The sequence below is a fragment of the Parasteatoda tepidariorum genome, chromosome 6 (genome assembly GCF_982258835.1).
Source record: "Parasteatoda tepidariorum strain Cologne lab strain chromosome 6, Ptep-v5.0, whole genome shotgun sequence".
Lineage (NCBI taxonomy): Eukaryota > Metazoa > Arthropoda > Arachnida > Araneae > Theridiidae > Parasteatoda > Parasteatoda tepidariorum.
This window is the reverse complement of record NC_141760.1, coordinates 13,234,210-13,252,185: the sequence shown is the minus strand read 5'-3', so window position 1 is coordinate 13,252,185 and position 17,976 is coordinate 13,234,210. Positions and strand designations below refer to the sequence as shown.

General features: G+C 30.0%; 2 protein-coding genes across 5 annotated transcripts in view; one reads left to right on the top strand and one right to left on the bottom strand.

Annotated features, from left to right (window-relative positions):
• The window catches only part of LOC107451488 (ubiquitin-protein ligase E3A), a 24,594-nt gene extending 11,740 nt beyond the window's left edge, over positions 1 to 12,854 (bottom strand). The window contains exons 1-3 of one of the 4 annotated variants that reach the window (XM_071178984.2): positions 12,492 to 12,616; positions 5,756 to 5,799; positions 999 to 2,440 (exon numbers count right to left, since the gene is read on the bottom strand). In XM_071178984.2, coding sequence (XP_071035085.2) covers positions 999 to 2,318 — 1,320 coding nt within the window. In that variant the 5' untranslated portion in view covers positions 2,319 to 2,440; positions 5,756 to 5,799; positions 12,492 to 12,616. Of the gene's footprint in view, positions 1 to 998; positions 2,441 to 5,755; positions 5,800 to 12,418; positions 12,626 to 12,717 lie in introns of those variants that run through there. The other 3 variants (XM_071178985.2, XM_071178983.2, XM_016067605.4) reach the window with 3 other exon arrangements.
• Positions 12,670 to 17,976, top strand: l(3)07882 (Nucleolar protein 14 homolog l(3)07882). Its single transcript, XM_016067607.5, has 2 exons — positions 12,670 to 12,805; positions 15,643 to 17,976. Exon 2 carries the CDS (start codon positions 15,663 to 15,665, stop codon positions 17,907 to 17,909), a length of 2,247 nt encoding a protein of 748 aa, XP_015923093.3. The 5' UTR covers positions 12,670 to 12,805; positions 15,643 to 15,662; the 3' UTR covers positions 17,910 to 17,976.

The following is a 17,976-nucleotide window of genomic DNA, read 5'->3' as shown; positions in this document are numbered from 1 at the left end:
GGTGAAATAGCTTAAGAATATTTTTAATTACGGATAAGTCAAAAATTTTTATTTACATGCTTTAAAAATGGTAAAAAGTTGCATTTTTTTTAGCTTGCAATTTAAAGCAAAAATAGCTCCTTTTTCAAATTTAGAAAAAGTAATGTCTGGTTTGTAGAGATAGAAAACAGCGTTTCAGGACCAAAATGATTGTCCGTGTCCGGTCACGGGAGTGTCCGCTTTGCGGAGAATGTACATAATGGTATATTCATAGAAAATTCCCAGGGAATTAAAAATATGTCCCTATTGAGAGGCGTCCGTCTTGCAGGAGTGTCCATAACAGGAGGTTTCACTGCATATGGGTAAAAAATACGACTTTAGATTATTCTTTATTAAATCTATTGCAATTCCCCCCCCCCCAAAAAAAATTTTTTTGTTGAAAAATACTTTTTCAAATAATACTTTACCGAATATATAGCAAACGGGCTGAATACCGATACATCCATGGTTTAATAATAAAGTTATTGGCACTGATTCAAAATTGGCTCCATACCCTTTACCTGAAATTCTTACTTTTTTAATCATTAAAGTAAACACAGCCTGGGTCTCCCACCAGGGGGGAAGGTGAGCGCACGATGCACCCACTTAAAGCTTGGGGGGATTTTTACACTAAATAAAACGAATAGTTTGGGGGGGGGAATTTAGAATTTGCCCAACAGCTTGGGGGGGGGGGGGCACTGAACACAGCATAATGAAGACTCTGACTTGTGTGGTAAAAAATGTTTCCCCTTGGAAGCCTGAATAACTGTCTCATAAATTCAGAATTGAATAGAGAATATTCAAACTTCAAATAATGAATAACTGATTGAACGATCTCCTCAAACCCGCAACTTTAAAAAAATTATAAAGACCATAAAGTTGACGATTTTACAACACTAGAATAAACACTCATTATGTGGACCCCAGTCAGTGAGATTAACAATTTTATAAATTGAGATTATAAAAAAGAATGTACAAACCCCAACCAATGCATCATCAATTAAATGATCTCGTCGAACCCATAACTTCAACACAGAATTATCAGGGCCATCAAGTTGACGCATGCCGCGCATGTGTACTCTGTTATCGTAACATAAACCCAGTGCTTTTACTTCCGGAGTTAAAATGAAAGAAAGTTCTAGAGGATTTCCTACAAAAGCAAAATCTTTGTCCATTTCAAGATGTTTACTAAGAAGTTCATGGTAAAATTCATTGAAGTGTAAAAGAGGTTTCAAACAATTCATTGGTTTTATATTTAGTTCAACACTGAGGGGATCCTCACTTAACTCATAGTTTTTTCCAGGTTCATAAACAACATTAGCAAGAAATAATCCCGACTCATTTTGATGTCTTCCGACCAGTTCATTATTTGCCTCTGTTAATTCCTGATCCTCCACCAATTCAATATCATTACTCGATGATTCCACATCTTGATCACCTTCCACCAACTCATTATTATCATCGTCTTCTTTTTCTCCCAATTTATTTTCAAATAGTGTTTCCTGTTCCTTATCTTCTTTTACTAATTTATTATTTTCAAGTAATGATTCCTGTTCTTTACCTTTTTCAATCAATTCATTATCTTTACCCGTTAATTCTTCATCTTCAACTTCACCACCAAGCAAACTAGCATAAAATATTATTTTCATAAGCTTTGTGATACCAATAATCATGTCTTTATTATTTAAACAGTACTGTCTCCTAAACCAACCCTGAATGACACCATGAGATATTAACTGGTGAACTGCATTTAACATTTCGCGCAAACAATCAGGTTGGCAAGTGCTCCAAATACGAGCAAGTGCAGCTTGGCTCTTTACTGATAAATAAGAGGCAGCTTTGCAAAAGACTGGTAAGACATCTTCTAAATAATCAATGTATTGCATCATTGGAATCTCCATAACAAATACAAAGACATTTGAAATAAATTGAGAGGTGGTATCCTCTTGACAAGACTTTAGGTGCAACAGTACATTTTCTGCTAAAATTATCAGAGCATTTATTAGTGACTTATGAAATTCATAAATTTGTACTTGAAAAAGAGCATTAAAAGTTTGCCTCAATTGTAAAATTTGAAAACTATCATTAAAGTCATCTTTTTTGTTATGCTTTAAATCATCATCACACTTTAAATCTATATCTTGTAGCAAAATTGCAAAAGCTTTTTTCAACGCCTTTTGGAATTCCCAGACTGGAATTTTCAAGAGTTCATGAAAAGCTTGTCTCACTGAATTAATGTCAAAAGTTTTATCACTAGAGTTTTCCAAACACTCCGTTGATGAATTTTCATTAACTTCCATAACTTATTTTGAGAAATCTAATCGAAAAAATTCATTTTTCTTCATTCTAAAAATAAAGTTTCAAAAGTAGGTGCTAATCCTCTATTAGTTGACTTGATTAGCATCCATCCATATCAAAACACCTGAAAATAAAACTGACTTAAAATTAAATGAGAATGAATTATTTTAATTTAACATTAAATATTTTTTTGTATTTCAGTATTTTAATAAAAATTGCACCAAGCTAACAAATTATAATTTTGCTGTTTTACTCACCAACCTTTTTAAGCAATGAGAAATCTAACAGTAGGGTAATTCTACGGTTACTCTTCTTGCTTACATTGTGGGGTTGTACATTTATTTACTTTTACTTATGAGCATTTTATTTTAAACTGAAAAGTTTATTTTAGTAAATAACAAAGAAGAATATCTACTTTATATTTATGCAAGGAAAATTTGATACATTTTAATAAGTTAATAGAATGGTAAATTTAAAATATGGTTACCCTTCTTACCCGAAAAGAACATGAGACATTTACAAATTTGAATCAATGATTATATTATCTAAATATAAAATAAAATATTATTTTAAATTATTTCAAGAAAGAAAGGTCAACTTATTAAATGACAGCCTTAAAAAGTTTTAAATACAAATACATTACTTATTATGAGAAAAATGCATGGTTACTCTTGTTACATACTTTTTAGAAAATTGGATAAGAAATTTACCAAGCATGTTATAAACATAAATATATACTTATTTTATTCATGTATTTATTGCATTTCTTTAAAGGAAGAAGGATTCCTAGAATAAACAGATATAAAATTATTTTCTTTTTTTTTTACAATTCTATACCTTTTATAAAATATTTTGTCTTGATTTTTAAGCAATTTTTATTTTTTTGCTTGCAGGAATTCACATAGTTACTAAACTTTAAAAAAAGTTATAGATTCAAACGTCATTTTCTCACAAACTATTTGACTGATTTTGCTTAAATTTTGAATTTTACTATATAAAATTACATTCTTTAAAGTGATGTAAAGTTTTTATATCTTACAATTCAAAAATTTTCCACTACAATTAAATAAAAGAATAAATAATCATTAGAAATTATATTTTGCATTGAATTATCTTTAATTGTATGAATTTTATATTTGTGTGCAAAAACTTTCTGATTCTCTCAATAAATTCTTGAAATAAGGTGAAGCACGTAAAAAGTAAAATTAATACTAATTAATCCAAACTTTGGACCCCTTCCATAACTATGAGGGTCAGGAATCTGAATCTGCCGTAAAGAAGAAAGCTGTGTTTATTCATCCGTTTTTGTGTCTGATTTTGTAATTTAAAATGATGGCTGCACATATTAATTTGCATATTTAATTTCTTTTTCTTTTCTGTGCACTGTACTTACTAAATTTAAAAAGTTTGGTGTTATTAAATTTGTTCTTAGCATATAGAATTTCTACAAAATTATTCTCTGCAACAAGCATGTGTTGAACTGATCAATAATTTGTGTTAAGTTAATTTGAATATAAGAATTTGAATCTATAGCATACATTATGTATATGCTATTTTACTAAAACCTTCAAACTTCTTGTAGCTATTGCAGAAAACAAAATTACTCAATAAACAAAAATTTTTTTTGTAGCTCTAGTTTCAAAAACTAAGAAGTTACTCTTGCTACAAAATTAAATTTAGAATAACTGCAAAAAATTTTATGAATCAATTTCAAATCATTGGACATTGTACAAATCATTGGCAAATACATAAGTAGCATATCCATAAAGAGATTTTTGATTTTTTTAAAAAATATTTCTAGTTTAGAATAAATTAACCTTTTTTATCTCATTAGTACTTATTTTTTTTAAATCATTTTTACTTTGTTAACAGAATAAAGGATACTTACTAATATTCTAAAAAATACATTATTTAAACAAACAAAATTACTAATATTATTATATGCTGTACAGATGTTTATGGATCGAAGTAACCTCGATAATTGTGGTACCGGAGGAGGAATTTACACCAAATGGTAACAACATACAATAAAAACACAAAGGAAGAACCCTGACCACCAATTTATTTTTCAAAGTGAGATCATAACAGTGAATGACCACCTTGACCCGATAATGATGCACACTCACAAAAATGATACATAGACCCTCCATCCAACACACGTCAGTTGGAGAAGCCAGATGGAAAAGATCGGAACAAAAAACATTAAAAAGCTGAAAGACCTCAGCTTATCCCATGAGATCTATCCTCGGTAGATTTCCTAACATATTGACATGGAGGGTAATGAGACTGCAGCCTCCTTAGCCAAAGTGGATGATTCCATGATGTCTTCTGATCCTCTAACTTACACAGACCTTTTCTCCAAAATAAAACACAATGCCAACACTGCCTGGCGTGTTCTTTTAGTACATCATTGGCACAGAAGATACTGCCTGAGAGGCTCTTTCAGCCATAATTGAGACAGACTACCATTACTTGTCTTATCAGTGGCCACATTAGATTTATGACGTATTGAGGAAGCTTTGAAACATGCTGTAAATGCTTGTTCACATTCTTGACTGCTTAATGCTTTTTGAGACCTTCCGGGCCATCCTTTGTGGGTCCTTGACTTTCCTAGGGTGAACTCTGTTATAAACTGGGATAAGCAACAAGAAAATTACCATATGAATTGGTGTTTGAAAATTGGCATTGAAATACATAAATTTTTGGTATGAAAAAGTATTTTCATGAAAAAATATTTCATACATTGACATATTAACAAAGAGTATTTTCATACCAAAAATGTTATATAAATATTTACACTATTTCATTTACCAAAAAAAAAAAAAAAAAAAAAAAATACAGAATTTTTTTTTTAGTTGAGTTTTTTTGTACTTTTAATTGAAAAATTCTATAGAATATGACAATTTAATTTCAAGAAATAAATGCTTTCACTATGTCCTACTTCCTGTGAATTGCCGAGTAACTTAATTAGAGACAATGGTTACGTAATAAATGTGATAATGTTAACAATCTTTATTTGTTAAAATATATTAATATATTAGCAAAAAACTCAACATAAACAATAAGTATTAGTTCATAAGAAAAAGAAATCGGTGAGTTAGCATCGTACAATATCCTAGGGAAAAAAAGTTTAAGATAAGTTATCAATAAATATTATAATAAGAAAAATAATTAAGTGGAATTGATGTAATAGTGTATAGTGATCTAATACCACATTTCCTTAGGGGTCCAATAGAAGTTAAATAATAGAATTTAAAAAACATTAAACTTTGTCAAATAAAAAACTATCTTGATGAAACATAAGCACTTGAAACATTTTTTTATGGAACAATAATTTAAAACAGTTTTAGAAACTTTAAATTATTACAGAACATGTAGATATCATTTACAAACTAAAACATAATATTAATTTTAATGTACTAAACTTATTTCAAATCACCTTTTAATAATATTCTGTTGTATGTACAGGGTGCATAGCCAAATCTTTGAATAAAAAATAAGCACTTTTTAAAAACTTTTCAAGCACTTTACAAAAATTTTTAAGCACTCAAAAAATCCATATTCAATCAATGATATTATTGAAAAACAAAAACTTTTTATAAACAGTTTTAGCATTAAAAAACCCCCAAAAAGAAACGGGCGTAAATCGAAACAATCAGTACTTTCCCACATCACTGAGTGAATTCAACTTGACCCTGAACTCAGAACAGAAGAACCCTTATCCCCTACGTCAAAAAAAGTGTTAGAAGTTAAATAAAATAAACAAGAATAAAATTAAAATAAATTAAAAAGAAAAACATTTCATAAGGATCTGATATTCTCTATCCGAATTGGAGCACTCGGGTTTCGGTTTCAAGTGTGCGCGCATGCGCAAGTCATAACGTGGGTACGACATGAAGTCCGCAAGAATGATCACGTAGCAAACTCCCTATTTTTCGTGAAATGCATGAGATCCACCAGATATCACTGAAGGGAAGAGAAAAATTATTCGGAAAAAAAAAGCACTTTTTAAAAACGCCAGCTGAAAAAAGCACCTTTAAAAGCTTTTAAAAACGAAATCCCCCAAAAAGCACCTTTAAGTACTTTTCATAAACGCTACGCACCCTGATGTATTTAAAATAGGTTTAATAATAATAGTTCCAATTTATTTTTTCTACTTTAAACAAATAAAATTACAGGGTTCCCACTCTATGATGAGATTGAAATTCAAGGACTTTCCAGGAAATTCAAGGACCTCAACAAAATTTTCAAGGACCTTAATCTAAGACCAATTTTAAAAATTATTCTCTTCTATTTTACTAGAAGCAACAATGCTTGTTGTGGCAATAATTAATTTCAAATATAATACCTAAATGCTTTCCCTATATAGAGAGAAGTAAGTACAGTCCGCAAAAAAAAAAAAGATATCACCCTGAATAACTTTCGTTCTAATGATCCGATTTTCACGAACTAAGTGTCAATCTTAATGGTTCCTGGGGGTGACCTCAAATATGCTAATTAATTAGTACTAACTATTAATTAAGTTACGAAATCAGACACAAAAACGTACTTTCTCTGAATAAACATATATTTTTTTTTACATATTTGGAATCTAGACATTTGAATTAGGGGGGGTAGACAAAATTTTAAAACAATTGGGTCGTAAATTGGGTTGCAATAAAGGTTTACATATTTGGCGATAGTCCAGAAAACCGCCAAAAAAAGTCGCCTGCGCAAATAAATATTTTAAGATAACCCTTGACTGATTCAAAAGAGAAACGCTTAATTTTACTAGGTTGCTAGGCAACCAATTTCTGACTGTAAAAAAATTGAAATAATGTTTTGTGATTGCTCTGAGAGGTTTAATTAATAGTTAATAGAAAACACCTCGAAGTTTCTAGGCAATAGACAATTTTTAAGTTCATTTATGTCCAAAAAGCAAAAAAAATAAATAAATAAATAAAATAAAAAATTATTTTAATCTCTTTTGAAAAGAAAATTTGAATCGATTTATAAGTTTTCAGAATTTAAATACATGAACTTTTTATCTGATATTATTTAGATTATGCTATTTTTGCTATGTTTATTCGAGGATTTCATACTAAAATCAAATTAACATAACTTATAATAGCTATATACAAAATTTTAGGGATAATGATTTTTACAGCTTTAATCGAGTCTTCTAGGCATGAAAGTTTGAAGGAAAAAAAAGTGCATGAAAAATAAAATGTAGATTGTATAGTAATTCTAATGCACATTCACAAGGTTTTCTGTAATTTACGATTTCTTTTTTCTATAACTCAATGAATTGCTGAATGTTTAGTGGCATTTTAAAAACATTGAAATATGTTATGTTTAAGAATAAGATATAGAAATAATATGTTGCATATTGTATGATTCATTGTTTAAAAAATTGCTTCATTTTGCTAGATATTTACGTTACATGGTTTTCTTTGGATAAAGATGATTAGCAAATAGCATCCACATGTTTCGATACATTCTGAAACTTACGTTCGCAAATTCACCATAAAATGTCGCACAGCATATTCTTCAATTACGATAAGCTACATTTACCACCAAATACTGCTACTATGATTATTTTTGTTATATATATATATATATATATATATATATATATAACGTCGTTGCCGAGTGGAAGGCTTAAAACAGGTCATAGGTCGGGAAGGAGAGTACAAAATTTATTTATTAATTATTAGACAAGAGCAGTCATGAGAATGAGTGAAAGTGCACATGAAAAGTTGCGCTCCTTGGTTATATGTTAGGGAAAATCTTGCAAATATGTCTTAATTTAGGGAAAGAGGGAACTCTTAGTAGTTGCTATTGGTTTATGAAATAGATCGAACGTTTCCCACACAAGAGCAAAGGGAAAAATGTCCTGCTCTTAATTAAATGCATACTTGAGCCAAAAATAGATTTAAGAACAGGATGTGGTTTTTAAAAGTGTGAGAAAGTATTTCGTTTAGAATAATTAATTAGGATGAAGTTTTATAGCAAAGAAACTAACATAAAAAGATTAATTGAAGCTTTTTATGTTACATATATATATATATATATATATATATATATATATATATCTGATATGATACTCTCTTTTTAAACAGAGCTCGTAAGGCCCTTAAGATACTGAAATGGGGGCACGAAAACTTAAAAGATTTTTTTTTTCCTAATGCCCGCCTGTGTTAACATCAGTCAATTCAGGCATCTACAGGGCGACAGATATCTGTGTGGCCTAAGGATTCCTAACGAGCATCAAACATTCTCAAAATTAAGTGTTCATTCACTGGAAAATTTAGTGTTTATTCAATTTAAGAACTGTTCCTTCACTTGGTTATCTTACTACTTATTATTTAAACCACCAAAAGCTTAAAACAATATTATGTAAGTTATCTAAATTTTTTTTACATAATTTGCATTTAATAACAAATATGTCGACATGCATTTAATAACAAATACGTCATTTAGCTAAAATTACAAATTTTGAAATTTTTATGATTTTTTTTTAAGGACAAGCTAAGCTTAAGTATTCCTTCACTGGTTAGTTTACCCTATAAGATTTTGAGAAATTTGCGATGTTGTGAGAGATGCTTAAAAATGTTGACTGCGTATTTTTATTAATATTTATAAAATATATATTCAAGAAATTGATGAATATTTTATTCCAAATTTATTCATTGGTATGTATATTATTGAAATTTTATCAGTTATTGAGAAAATAAAAATAAAAAAAAATCACATTAAAGAAGCACAATCTGTTGTATAATCATATTCTATCAGAAGCATATGCTTTTATAAAACTCCACATTCTCTGAATAAAATGTATTTTATTCAATAAAATGTTTTATTCAAATTTCTTCACTAAATTGCAAATAGAATTTTAGACGACTAAAGAAGAAACATCGTATTTTATAGCTTAAAAAAATAAAAATGAAAAGATAAGCAAACGATTATTAGCGAAAAAATATGAATGAAATTTTATGCTAAGCGCGCGAAGTCAAGTTCCTCGCAAGTTTATCACATTTTAATATTAATCGCTCCATTTAATCATTTCTTCATTGTCGCCAAATTATTTTTTTAAAAATAATTAATTTTAATTTTTCTCAGCTTCTAATAAATAAAAACAGTTGAAACTTTAGATTTTTCAATTGAAAAATATGTAGATTAATATGCTATAAAAAAATTCATACCTTATAATTCAAAAATTTTTCATCCTTAATTTAATTAAATAATAAAAAATAATTAACAATTATTAAAAATTATTTTTTCGTGAAATTATCTTTGGGTAAATGATTTTTATGACTGGGTGAAATTTTCTTCGAATTGCTTTATTAGTTTTTAAAATATGACTAAAAACGTAAAAAGTGAAATTAACATTAAGGGGTACGAACTTTGAATCGCTCTCCTGACCAAACTATGGGGACCATATTTCCCAGATTGCGGCTACCCCCTATATTTTGAAGGTTAAGAATCCAAATATGTAAGAAAAAATATATGTTTATTCAGAGAAAGTACGTTTTTGTGTCTGATTTCGTAACTTAATTAATAGTTAGCACTAATTAATTAGCATATTTGAGGTCACCCCCAGGAACCATTAAGATTAACACTTAGTTCGTGAAAATCCGATCATTAGAACGAAAATTATTCAGGGTGATATCTTTTTTTTTTTGCCGACTGTACATGTATTATGGACTACCATTTATATTTTTTTAAAAACAACCCTACTGGTTTTACATATTAATTCACAAAATCATTTTCAGCACAATCTATAACTAATGGTAATGAGGTGTTAATGGTGAAATCCTTAAATCCTGTGTATTTCCACGTGAATGCTGCATGAAAGACAGAGCTAAATCTTAGGTATTCCATATTCCATGACTATTCCATAACCCCCTCCTCTCCTCTATTAAACATCGTTTCTGAAATTATAAAATTAATTCATCCATAATTTACACAACCTTCTCTAAATGTTATGCAGCAACAATTCTTTCTGAAAATAAAAATTAGAAGGAACATATCCCAATTTCACCATGTCTAACAATATTCGTTATGTGTAATCCACAACTGCCAATGAATATGACTTGGTGGGAATATTTCTCTTTTAATTCACACTGAAGCTTCTCCTAGAATTTCAAATTGACATGGGGTCCATCCATGGATAATTGAAGTATTTTAGAGAGCTTTTAACCATCATCCATGCATTTGTAAAAAGAGGACAAAATATTTTCTGCAGTTCCATGATCCATAAATTGGGAGGTAAGATACTAAGTGCAAACTTTATTATCAATTCCTTACCATAATGTCCATCTGCTTAGATTGTAGAGACTGATTTAACGTCTCATCAAAGAGTACAGTGTAGCAATCAACATTCTTCAGCTCATTTATAAGAATCCCTTTGAAGTATAGTGCCAATCCAAAGGAGCCCAAATAGGCTCACTTTGTGGCACTACAAGAAAATTGTCTCGCTATACAGCTATCAGCAAACATTTTGGAGAACAATTTACTAATCCCTTCAATGGAGTTATATGAATAATTACTAGTGATGCACTTCAGACTCCAGAGAATTTCAGCATCAAGCACATTCCTTTTGACCAGATAAGAAGACAATGTTACCTCGGCCACTAAAGTTTCTGTTTCACTTGGGGCACACGATGTTGAAGGAGTATTTACACCAGATGAATCAGATGCTGATGTCTTTGGAAAAAGAGAACTCAGGGCATGAGACTGCTTTTTTGTTTTACCTTTCTTTCATGTGTGATTTCAGAGCAGATTCTTCCATTTTTGCGATATCGATCTCCTTCATGCATAATCGGCACTTGGTTCTGAACTTCTTTTCAGGCATCGATAAAATCCATTCTTTATAAGCTGGATTATCCATCCATTGGGGATTAAAATAGCACTTCCCAGGCATAACTAGTCAAAACTACATAACACAAATACGAAGCCGTGCCTTTGCGAATACGCTTTACAATAAAGTTTTGAAATGACGCAATAAAGTTTTGAAATGACGCAAACGTAAGGACAAGTGTGTATGGTAAAACGGCAAATTTATTGAAAACTACAAGGTACATATTGTTACGAAATTCAAGAGTATTCCAGTTTCGATAAGAAAAAAAGAAGATCTAAGCATATGCGACAGAAGATGAAGTGGAGTCTCGCCCTGGACGCATTGATTGTCTGCTGTGCTCCGCGCACTTGGCAGACACCAAGATGCTAGGCCCGGTTAGAAACAGTCGCATTTAAAACCACGTGAGAGAGCTCGGGAACAAAACAGAACGAACGAGAAAGATCCGCGGGTGTTTTATAAAAAGGGCCGCTGGCAGTATTGGACAAATTCAAGGACCTATCAAGTTTTTCAAGGACCTAAGACGTTTTTCAAGCACTTTCAAGGACCTAAATTTAGCACAAAAAAATTCAAGGACTTTCAAGGACCGTGGGAACCCTGAATTACTCCTACTTTTCTGATGATCATTCAGAAAAATTTAATTCTTAGAAAATTATTTTTCACACATAATTTAAACTAGGTGCAGGAGCTAAAAATTTACACCATATTTGAAAGATTACTATTTTGTTAAATCTATTTAGAAACTAAAATATCTAATGTAGACTTTAAAAAATAATACTTATTTTCTGTTATTGTTTGATCTTTGTACAATAATTAGAGTAATATAAGTAAGGTTGCGGTGGTAAAGTAGTTTTTTTTTCTTTTTTTATTCATATATTTTTTACAACTTACTATTTTTATTTACATTACATTATTTATTTTTTACATTTTTCACACTGCCTGGCTTTAGCCAAAATATTGCAAATTAAGTTTCTCAAGAGACACTGCCCACAAGTACCCAAAAGGTTGAGATTATTTTTGAGTAGATACCTTAGATCGTTTGTAAATATGGACATTTAAAAATATTTACTCGATTTGATGATAAATAAAGCGTGAAATAAATTATTGCTTGTCATAACCCCCTCCCCTCAAATACTATAATTAAAGTATCCATTTATGTTTGATTTTTAGAAAAATTTTCATGTTATTTACGATGTTCACAGCTCATATCAGTGTAATTTAAAAGATTACAACAACAAAGATTTTGAAATGATGATTAAGTACCAATATTTTGAAACGAGCAACTATAAGTATATTAAACACAAAGATATGAAAATGTATTTCAACTCAATCATACTTCTTTGAAAAAATGCATTGAATTTTATCAAAATGAGTTTATACACAAATATTTCAAATAAAATTCATTCAAAGAAGTAACTCAACAATAAGTACGAATTTCCCGGTTTGTTTACATTATCAACTGGTTTATTTTTGCTACATTCAGGAACTTAATAACTCACACAAGGTTACAAGCGAAAAATCATAGACTACTTAATTTCACTATGAAAGTCATAAGCACTTACTGCATTTCCAAGAAACTGAATTAATTTAAGCGATTCCTCATCGTGTTGTAAACCTTGCTGTTTTAAATTAGTGGTATCGTATCTAAAAGTAAGTAAAATATTGATTTTTGCTTTATTATTGAAATAAAATTACTTCCAAAAATATTTTATTTTCATTTTCGTCTATTTCGTTCAAAAGAGAACGTAATAAGATTTAAAATTTGCACTTATGCATAAAGTAAACATTACTTTCCGACTTTTGGAGGAATATTGCCTTATTTTATTTATTTGCTACGACTACAAAATTTCTTCGACAAATGGCGAATAGAGGATAAGAAAAAGTCTGGGAAATACAGAGTAAATTTTGAAAGAGAAAGATTTCCGTATCGTGATTTACACCAGAGTAATCGCCAAGTCTTGACGATTTCCGAGCAGTGGCTCGCCAGAAACTGAAAAAACACTATTGCAGTAAGGGCTCAACTCGAGGGGTAAAACTTCGTAGCCATCACCGACAAACCTTTTTACCTTTTAAAAAATTGTTTAATTCCACTTGACTATTATAGTTGGTGCGATAGATCAGATACGAACTATTCTTTGCAAAAGTATAAGTAAAATCTTTTGTTTGTTTGTTTAGATTCTCGCGGGCCGCTGCCGAAATTTGCTTAGACTTTGCGATTATTCTGCAACAGACCACGATATGGAAATCTCCCTGTGTTGTTGGATATATCTATATTAGTACCTATTTGTATTAACTACAATCTTAAATGTGCCAAAGCATTTATTTTTTTTTAAAAAAAAGTTTATCGTGATTTGCCAAAGAAAGATGATGAATTATACCATTTACGTTGTTCCCTTTATGTGATGTTTTTTCTCTCATGTAAGATTCTGTTTAGACGCCACCAAAGCTTTACAATTATTTTAACGTTAGCCCCTATGTGGACACTTTTTTAAAAAAGTATTCAGAAATTTTTTGACATTTTTTAAATTAAAGTAAAGAATTTTTTTCCTGGGAATTAAATGAGAACTCTGTATAAGCATTGATTTCTGATTTTTTTAAAAAAAAATTTACCTATAAACGGAACTATATAATATGCCGTAATGCTGATTATCTGGAATTCTTTTTTAAAATTCACTTTCTATAAGTAGCAGCTACTAATTTAGTTTCAGCTTAAACTGTTGAATTAATTTATGGGGTTTCAATAAATTTTATTCATGGAAGCAATGCTTAAGCTTGTTTTATATTCTATTATTATATGGCATGATTTCATTTATAGTGTTTGTACAGGACTAGAATCTTTGTTTAGAAAAGTTAACATGAAACAAAAATAGAAGTCACATTAAAATTCTTATAAACAGGGCTTGCACTAAGCACTTCAAATTATTAGCCTGTAAATTAAAATTTGCCAAATAAAAAAGGTATTAGCCACATTTCAAAAATTTTTGCCAAAGGTTTTTTAAATTGAAATGTTTAAAAAAGGGCTAATTCAAATCAAAAGTCATTTTACAGTTGTTAAGGATTGAATTAGCAATAAATGGGAGAGAAGAATAAAAATGTAGATCTTGTTCTAGAGGAAAAGAAATCAGAATAGGTTGGGTTTTTTTTTTGTTAACTTCTGAAATTAGTATAATATAAAGATAAATTTAAAGCAACATGTTTTTATTTTTACTATTTTTTAAATAAATATATTTCATTTGAAATAAAAGGTTTAAGTCTTATTTTTTATTGTTGCAACCGTTGTCATACTGGAAAAAAGAGGGGTGATCAAGGTAGAAGATAAGTTATTTTAATTATTCCATTCTACATTATTCAGTTTTATTAGTTTTTATACTACTCGCAGATATTTTTTGTTTTTATCGGGATTTAGGCCTGGGTTTTTGAAGAGTGATAATTTATGAAGATAAAATCAAAGTAAAATTTTCTGATTTTAGCAAATATTTTAGTTTTTAAATTTAACAAGTTTTTTAATGAACAATATGTTTTTGCCATATTATTACATATTTTCTGTAAAAATGATTGAATGATAATATGCATCTTGCTTCCCCTTAATCTGTTATATTGACAACTGCAGAAAAGAATTTTGTCATAAAATATTGCGTAATCAGAAAATGGACGTGTTAATCTGTATTTTGCACACATTTGTTTCATGCCCACATAATCTCTCATAAAGATATTTTATTAACTTAATATATTAGGTTTGTAAAGAAAATGTAATGAATTATTCAGAATTTTTATCGCATATTGTAGCAAGATTTTTCTTTGCTATGAAAAATATTGTTTCAATCTTGTTTCTGTAGTTTTTTTTTTTTTTTTAATTTTTTCTTTATCTCTCTTTGTAATTAGAATCATACAGAGTTTTTTTTTTTTTCCCACTGCATTATCCTCTCTTTATTTGTTAAGTTTTGATCCATTTTACAAAAAGATAATTTGACCATTTTTAGATGAGATTTTATCTTTGGACTTGTTGCAATTGAATTGGCAATTTTCTATGTAATTTTTGGTATTATTTATATTTTTTAACCAAATGATTTAAGAAATACTTATTGTTTAATGCAGTGTTGATTGTAAAAAGGAGGAGAAAAAAAGGTAAATTCTTTGTTCAATAATTTTTATAGAAAATGAGATTTTTTAGAAAAAAGGGTACTTTTTAGATCTTAATAGCTGGAATAGTCTTTAATACTCAGTATAGGAAGAAATTAGGGAATTTTGCTATGCGTCAATTGTAGCAATTTTAAGTGATTAAAAGTTATTAATATTAATTATGAAAAAAATTTTGAAAATGGTATTACCTCATTGCATTTTAAGGCTCATTTCTAAATGAAAGAAAAATTTTAAAAAGCAGGCATGAGAGTTATTTTCAGTGTATTATAAAATCTTCATAATTTTTATATTGTTATATTAATTGCGTATAGCATTGTAATATTAATATATGTTTGATTTCATTATAGGTATTCACGAAGATAATAAAATGGTCAAGAAGAAGAATTATTACAAGAAATATGGTACCTTATTCAGCGGCGAGTCCAATCCCTTCAATGTCAAGGTGAATCGCAAGAAGCATGCTGTGTTAGGCTCTGATGTAAAAGGTACCAAAGGACAGCCTGTCATTTCAAAAGGCCTTAATTATGCAAAACGGAAAGAATTCTTAAAAAAGAATAGTGTGGCTGCTCAAAAATCGAATACATACATTGATAAAAGGTCAAAAAATTCAAACGTGTCTTTAGAGGACCAGGTTACGGCACGGTTTATGCGTGAGCAACAAAAGAAAAGTAAAAAAAGTGTCTTTAATCTGAGTGGACAAAAACAAGATTCAAAAACTTTCAGCAATGATGATGACGATGAAGAGGGAGATGTTTCTTTCAAAAATAATGATAGTTTTGATGATTCCAAATCTCACAAAGAGATTATTGAAGAGATGATTGCTGATAGTAAGCAGAAAAAAATGGAAAGAAAGATGGAGAAGGAAAAATATTTGAATTCTCTTGAGCAAGTTGATAGTGCTTGGAAGAAATTATTCACGAGTTCGAAAATAAATCCTCCCCGAAGTACCAATAAAATTCTCGCTAAGGAACCGATGGATTCAAATGTAAAAGATCCCTATGACGTTTCAAAAAATGAACTTAAATTTGAACAAAAATGTAGTTCTATCAGCCACACTAGAAGTGCGGAAGAAATTGAAAAGGAAGAAGAAAAGAAGCATATTCAATTGGAGAAAGACAAGCTTTCTCGAATGAGAGATAATTACGATTTAAATAACTTTAAGACAAGCAATCATATATCTGCCGATGCTATTTGCGATGAATATGAATATTTGCCACCAATTACAGCTGAAAACAAGTGTGAGGAATCCGACAGAAACAACGACAGCGGAGAGGAATCTGATGCTAGCCAATCATCTTTTGAAGAAATGGATCATCAACCTGAGAATAACTTTGAAGCTGAAGACAAAATGTTTGAAGACGATGATTTCATGCCTGATATCCCCAACCATATAAATGATTTTAAAACCCGAATCGAAGACTGTGATGCCGAGAAATTAACTGAGGTTTTAGAGAATATGTTGAGAAAGCATGCAAGATCGAAAAATGAAAAAGTTTTGGCAAAACTGGAGAATTTGTTTGAGATTCTTTTGCGTTATGCATTTGAATGTTGCGATAAAAAGATTCCCGATGTCGAACTTATTGGTGTTCTTCCACCTCACCTGCATTTATTAGCTAATGCAGTTAATACAGGAACAGCACAAAGATTGCTCAATTTTATTAATGAAGAACAAGAGATATTTAATGCTTCCAAAAAACGAGGTATGAAGAAAAACTTTCCAAGACTGCAAACTATTTTTATTTTGAAGTGTGTTGTCTCGATCTATTCTACGTCTGATTTCCGCCATCCGGTAGTGACGCCATCTATGATTTTCATGTGTGATATTTTGGGATCCTCTTTTAGTAGTACATTTGTTAACATATTATCTAGACTTTTAATTAGTGAACTCATTTTGAACTGTATTTCTGATTCTAAAAGATTTGTCCCCGAGGCTATCCATTTCCTGAACAATGTTTTGCAGCTGGCTAATCCTGCAAAACTCAAAGGCAAAAAAAACGTGCCTCGTTCCAAGCTGTTTGATCTTATCATAACCGATGAGGTTTCTGCTGAAGATGTGCCATCATTAGATTTGTTTGCTTCGAATAAAGATTTGACTGATGAAAACAAAAAAATAGGCGTTATTTTTACCGTTATTAATCAGCTGCTTCATTTTGCGACCTTGTACAGCCAGTTACCATCCTTCAAAGAAATTTTTGCACCTGTACTAACTGTCTGTGCCGAACTACCCGTCCAGTTCTATCCGGTTTCATTGAAGACACAGATTAAAAAATTGGTTGAGCTAGGACAGAAGTCAGTGCCGTTGCAGCAACTCGCATTTCAAAAGGCTAAACCAAAGCCTTTAAAGATGTTTGAACCAAGGTTTGAATGCAAGTTCAACCACACAGATGACCTCAATAAAAAGAGGAAACTGATTAAGAAAGTCACACAAAAAATTAAAAAAGAAGAGAAGAGTATGCTGAGAGAGATTCGTAGAGATGCTCAAGTTGTTGCCGCTGAGAAACTGAAAGGAAAACTTGAGTTAGATGCCGAAAGAAAGCGCAAAGTTAAGGAAATTTATGGTAGTCTTTCAGTACAAGAAGGGGAGTTCAAAAAAATTATGAAAAAGAAGTCTTGAAATTTTATTTATAGTATTTTTTATAATGAAGAAATTATTGTTAATAAATTTGTTTTTATTAAAAATA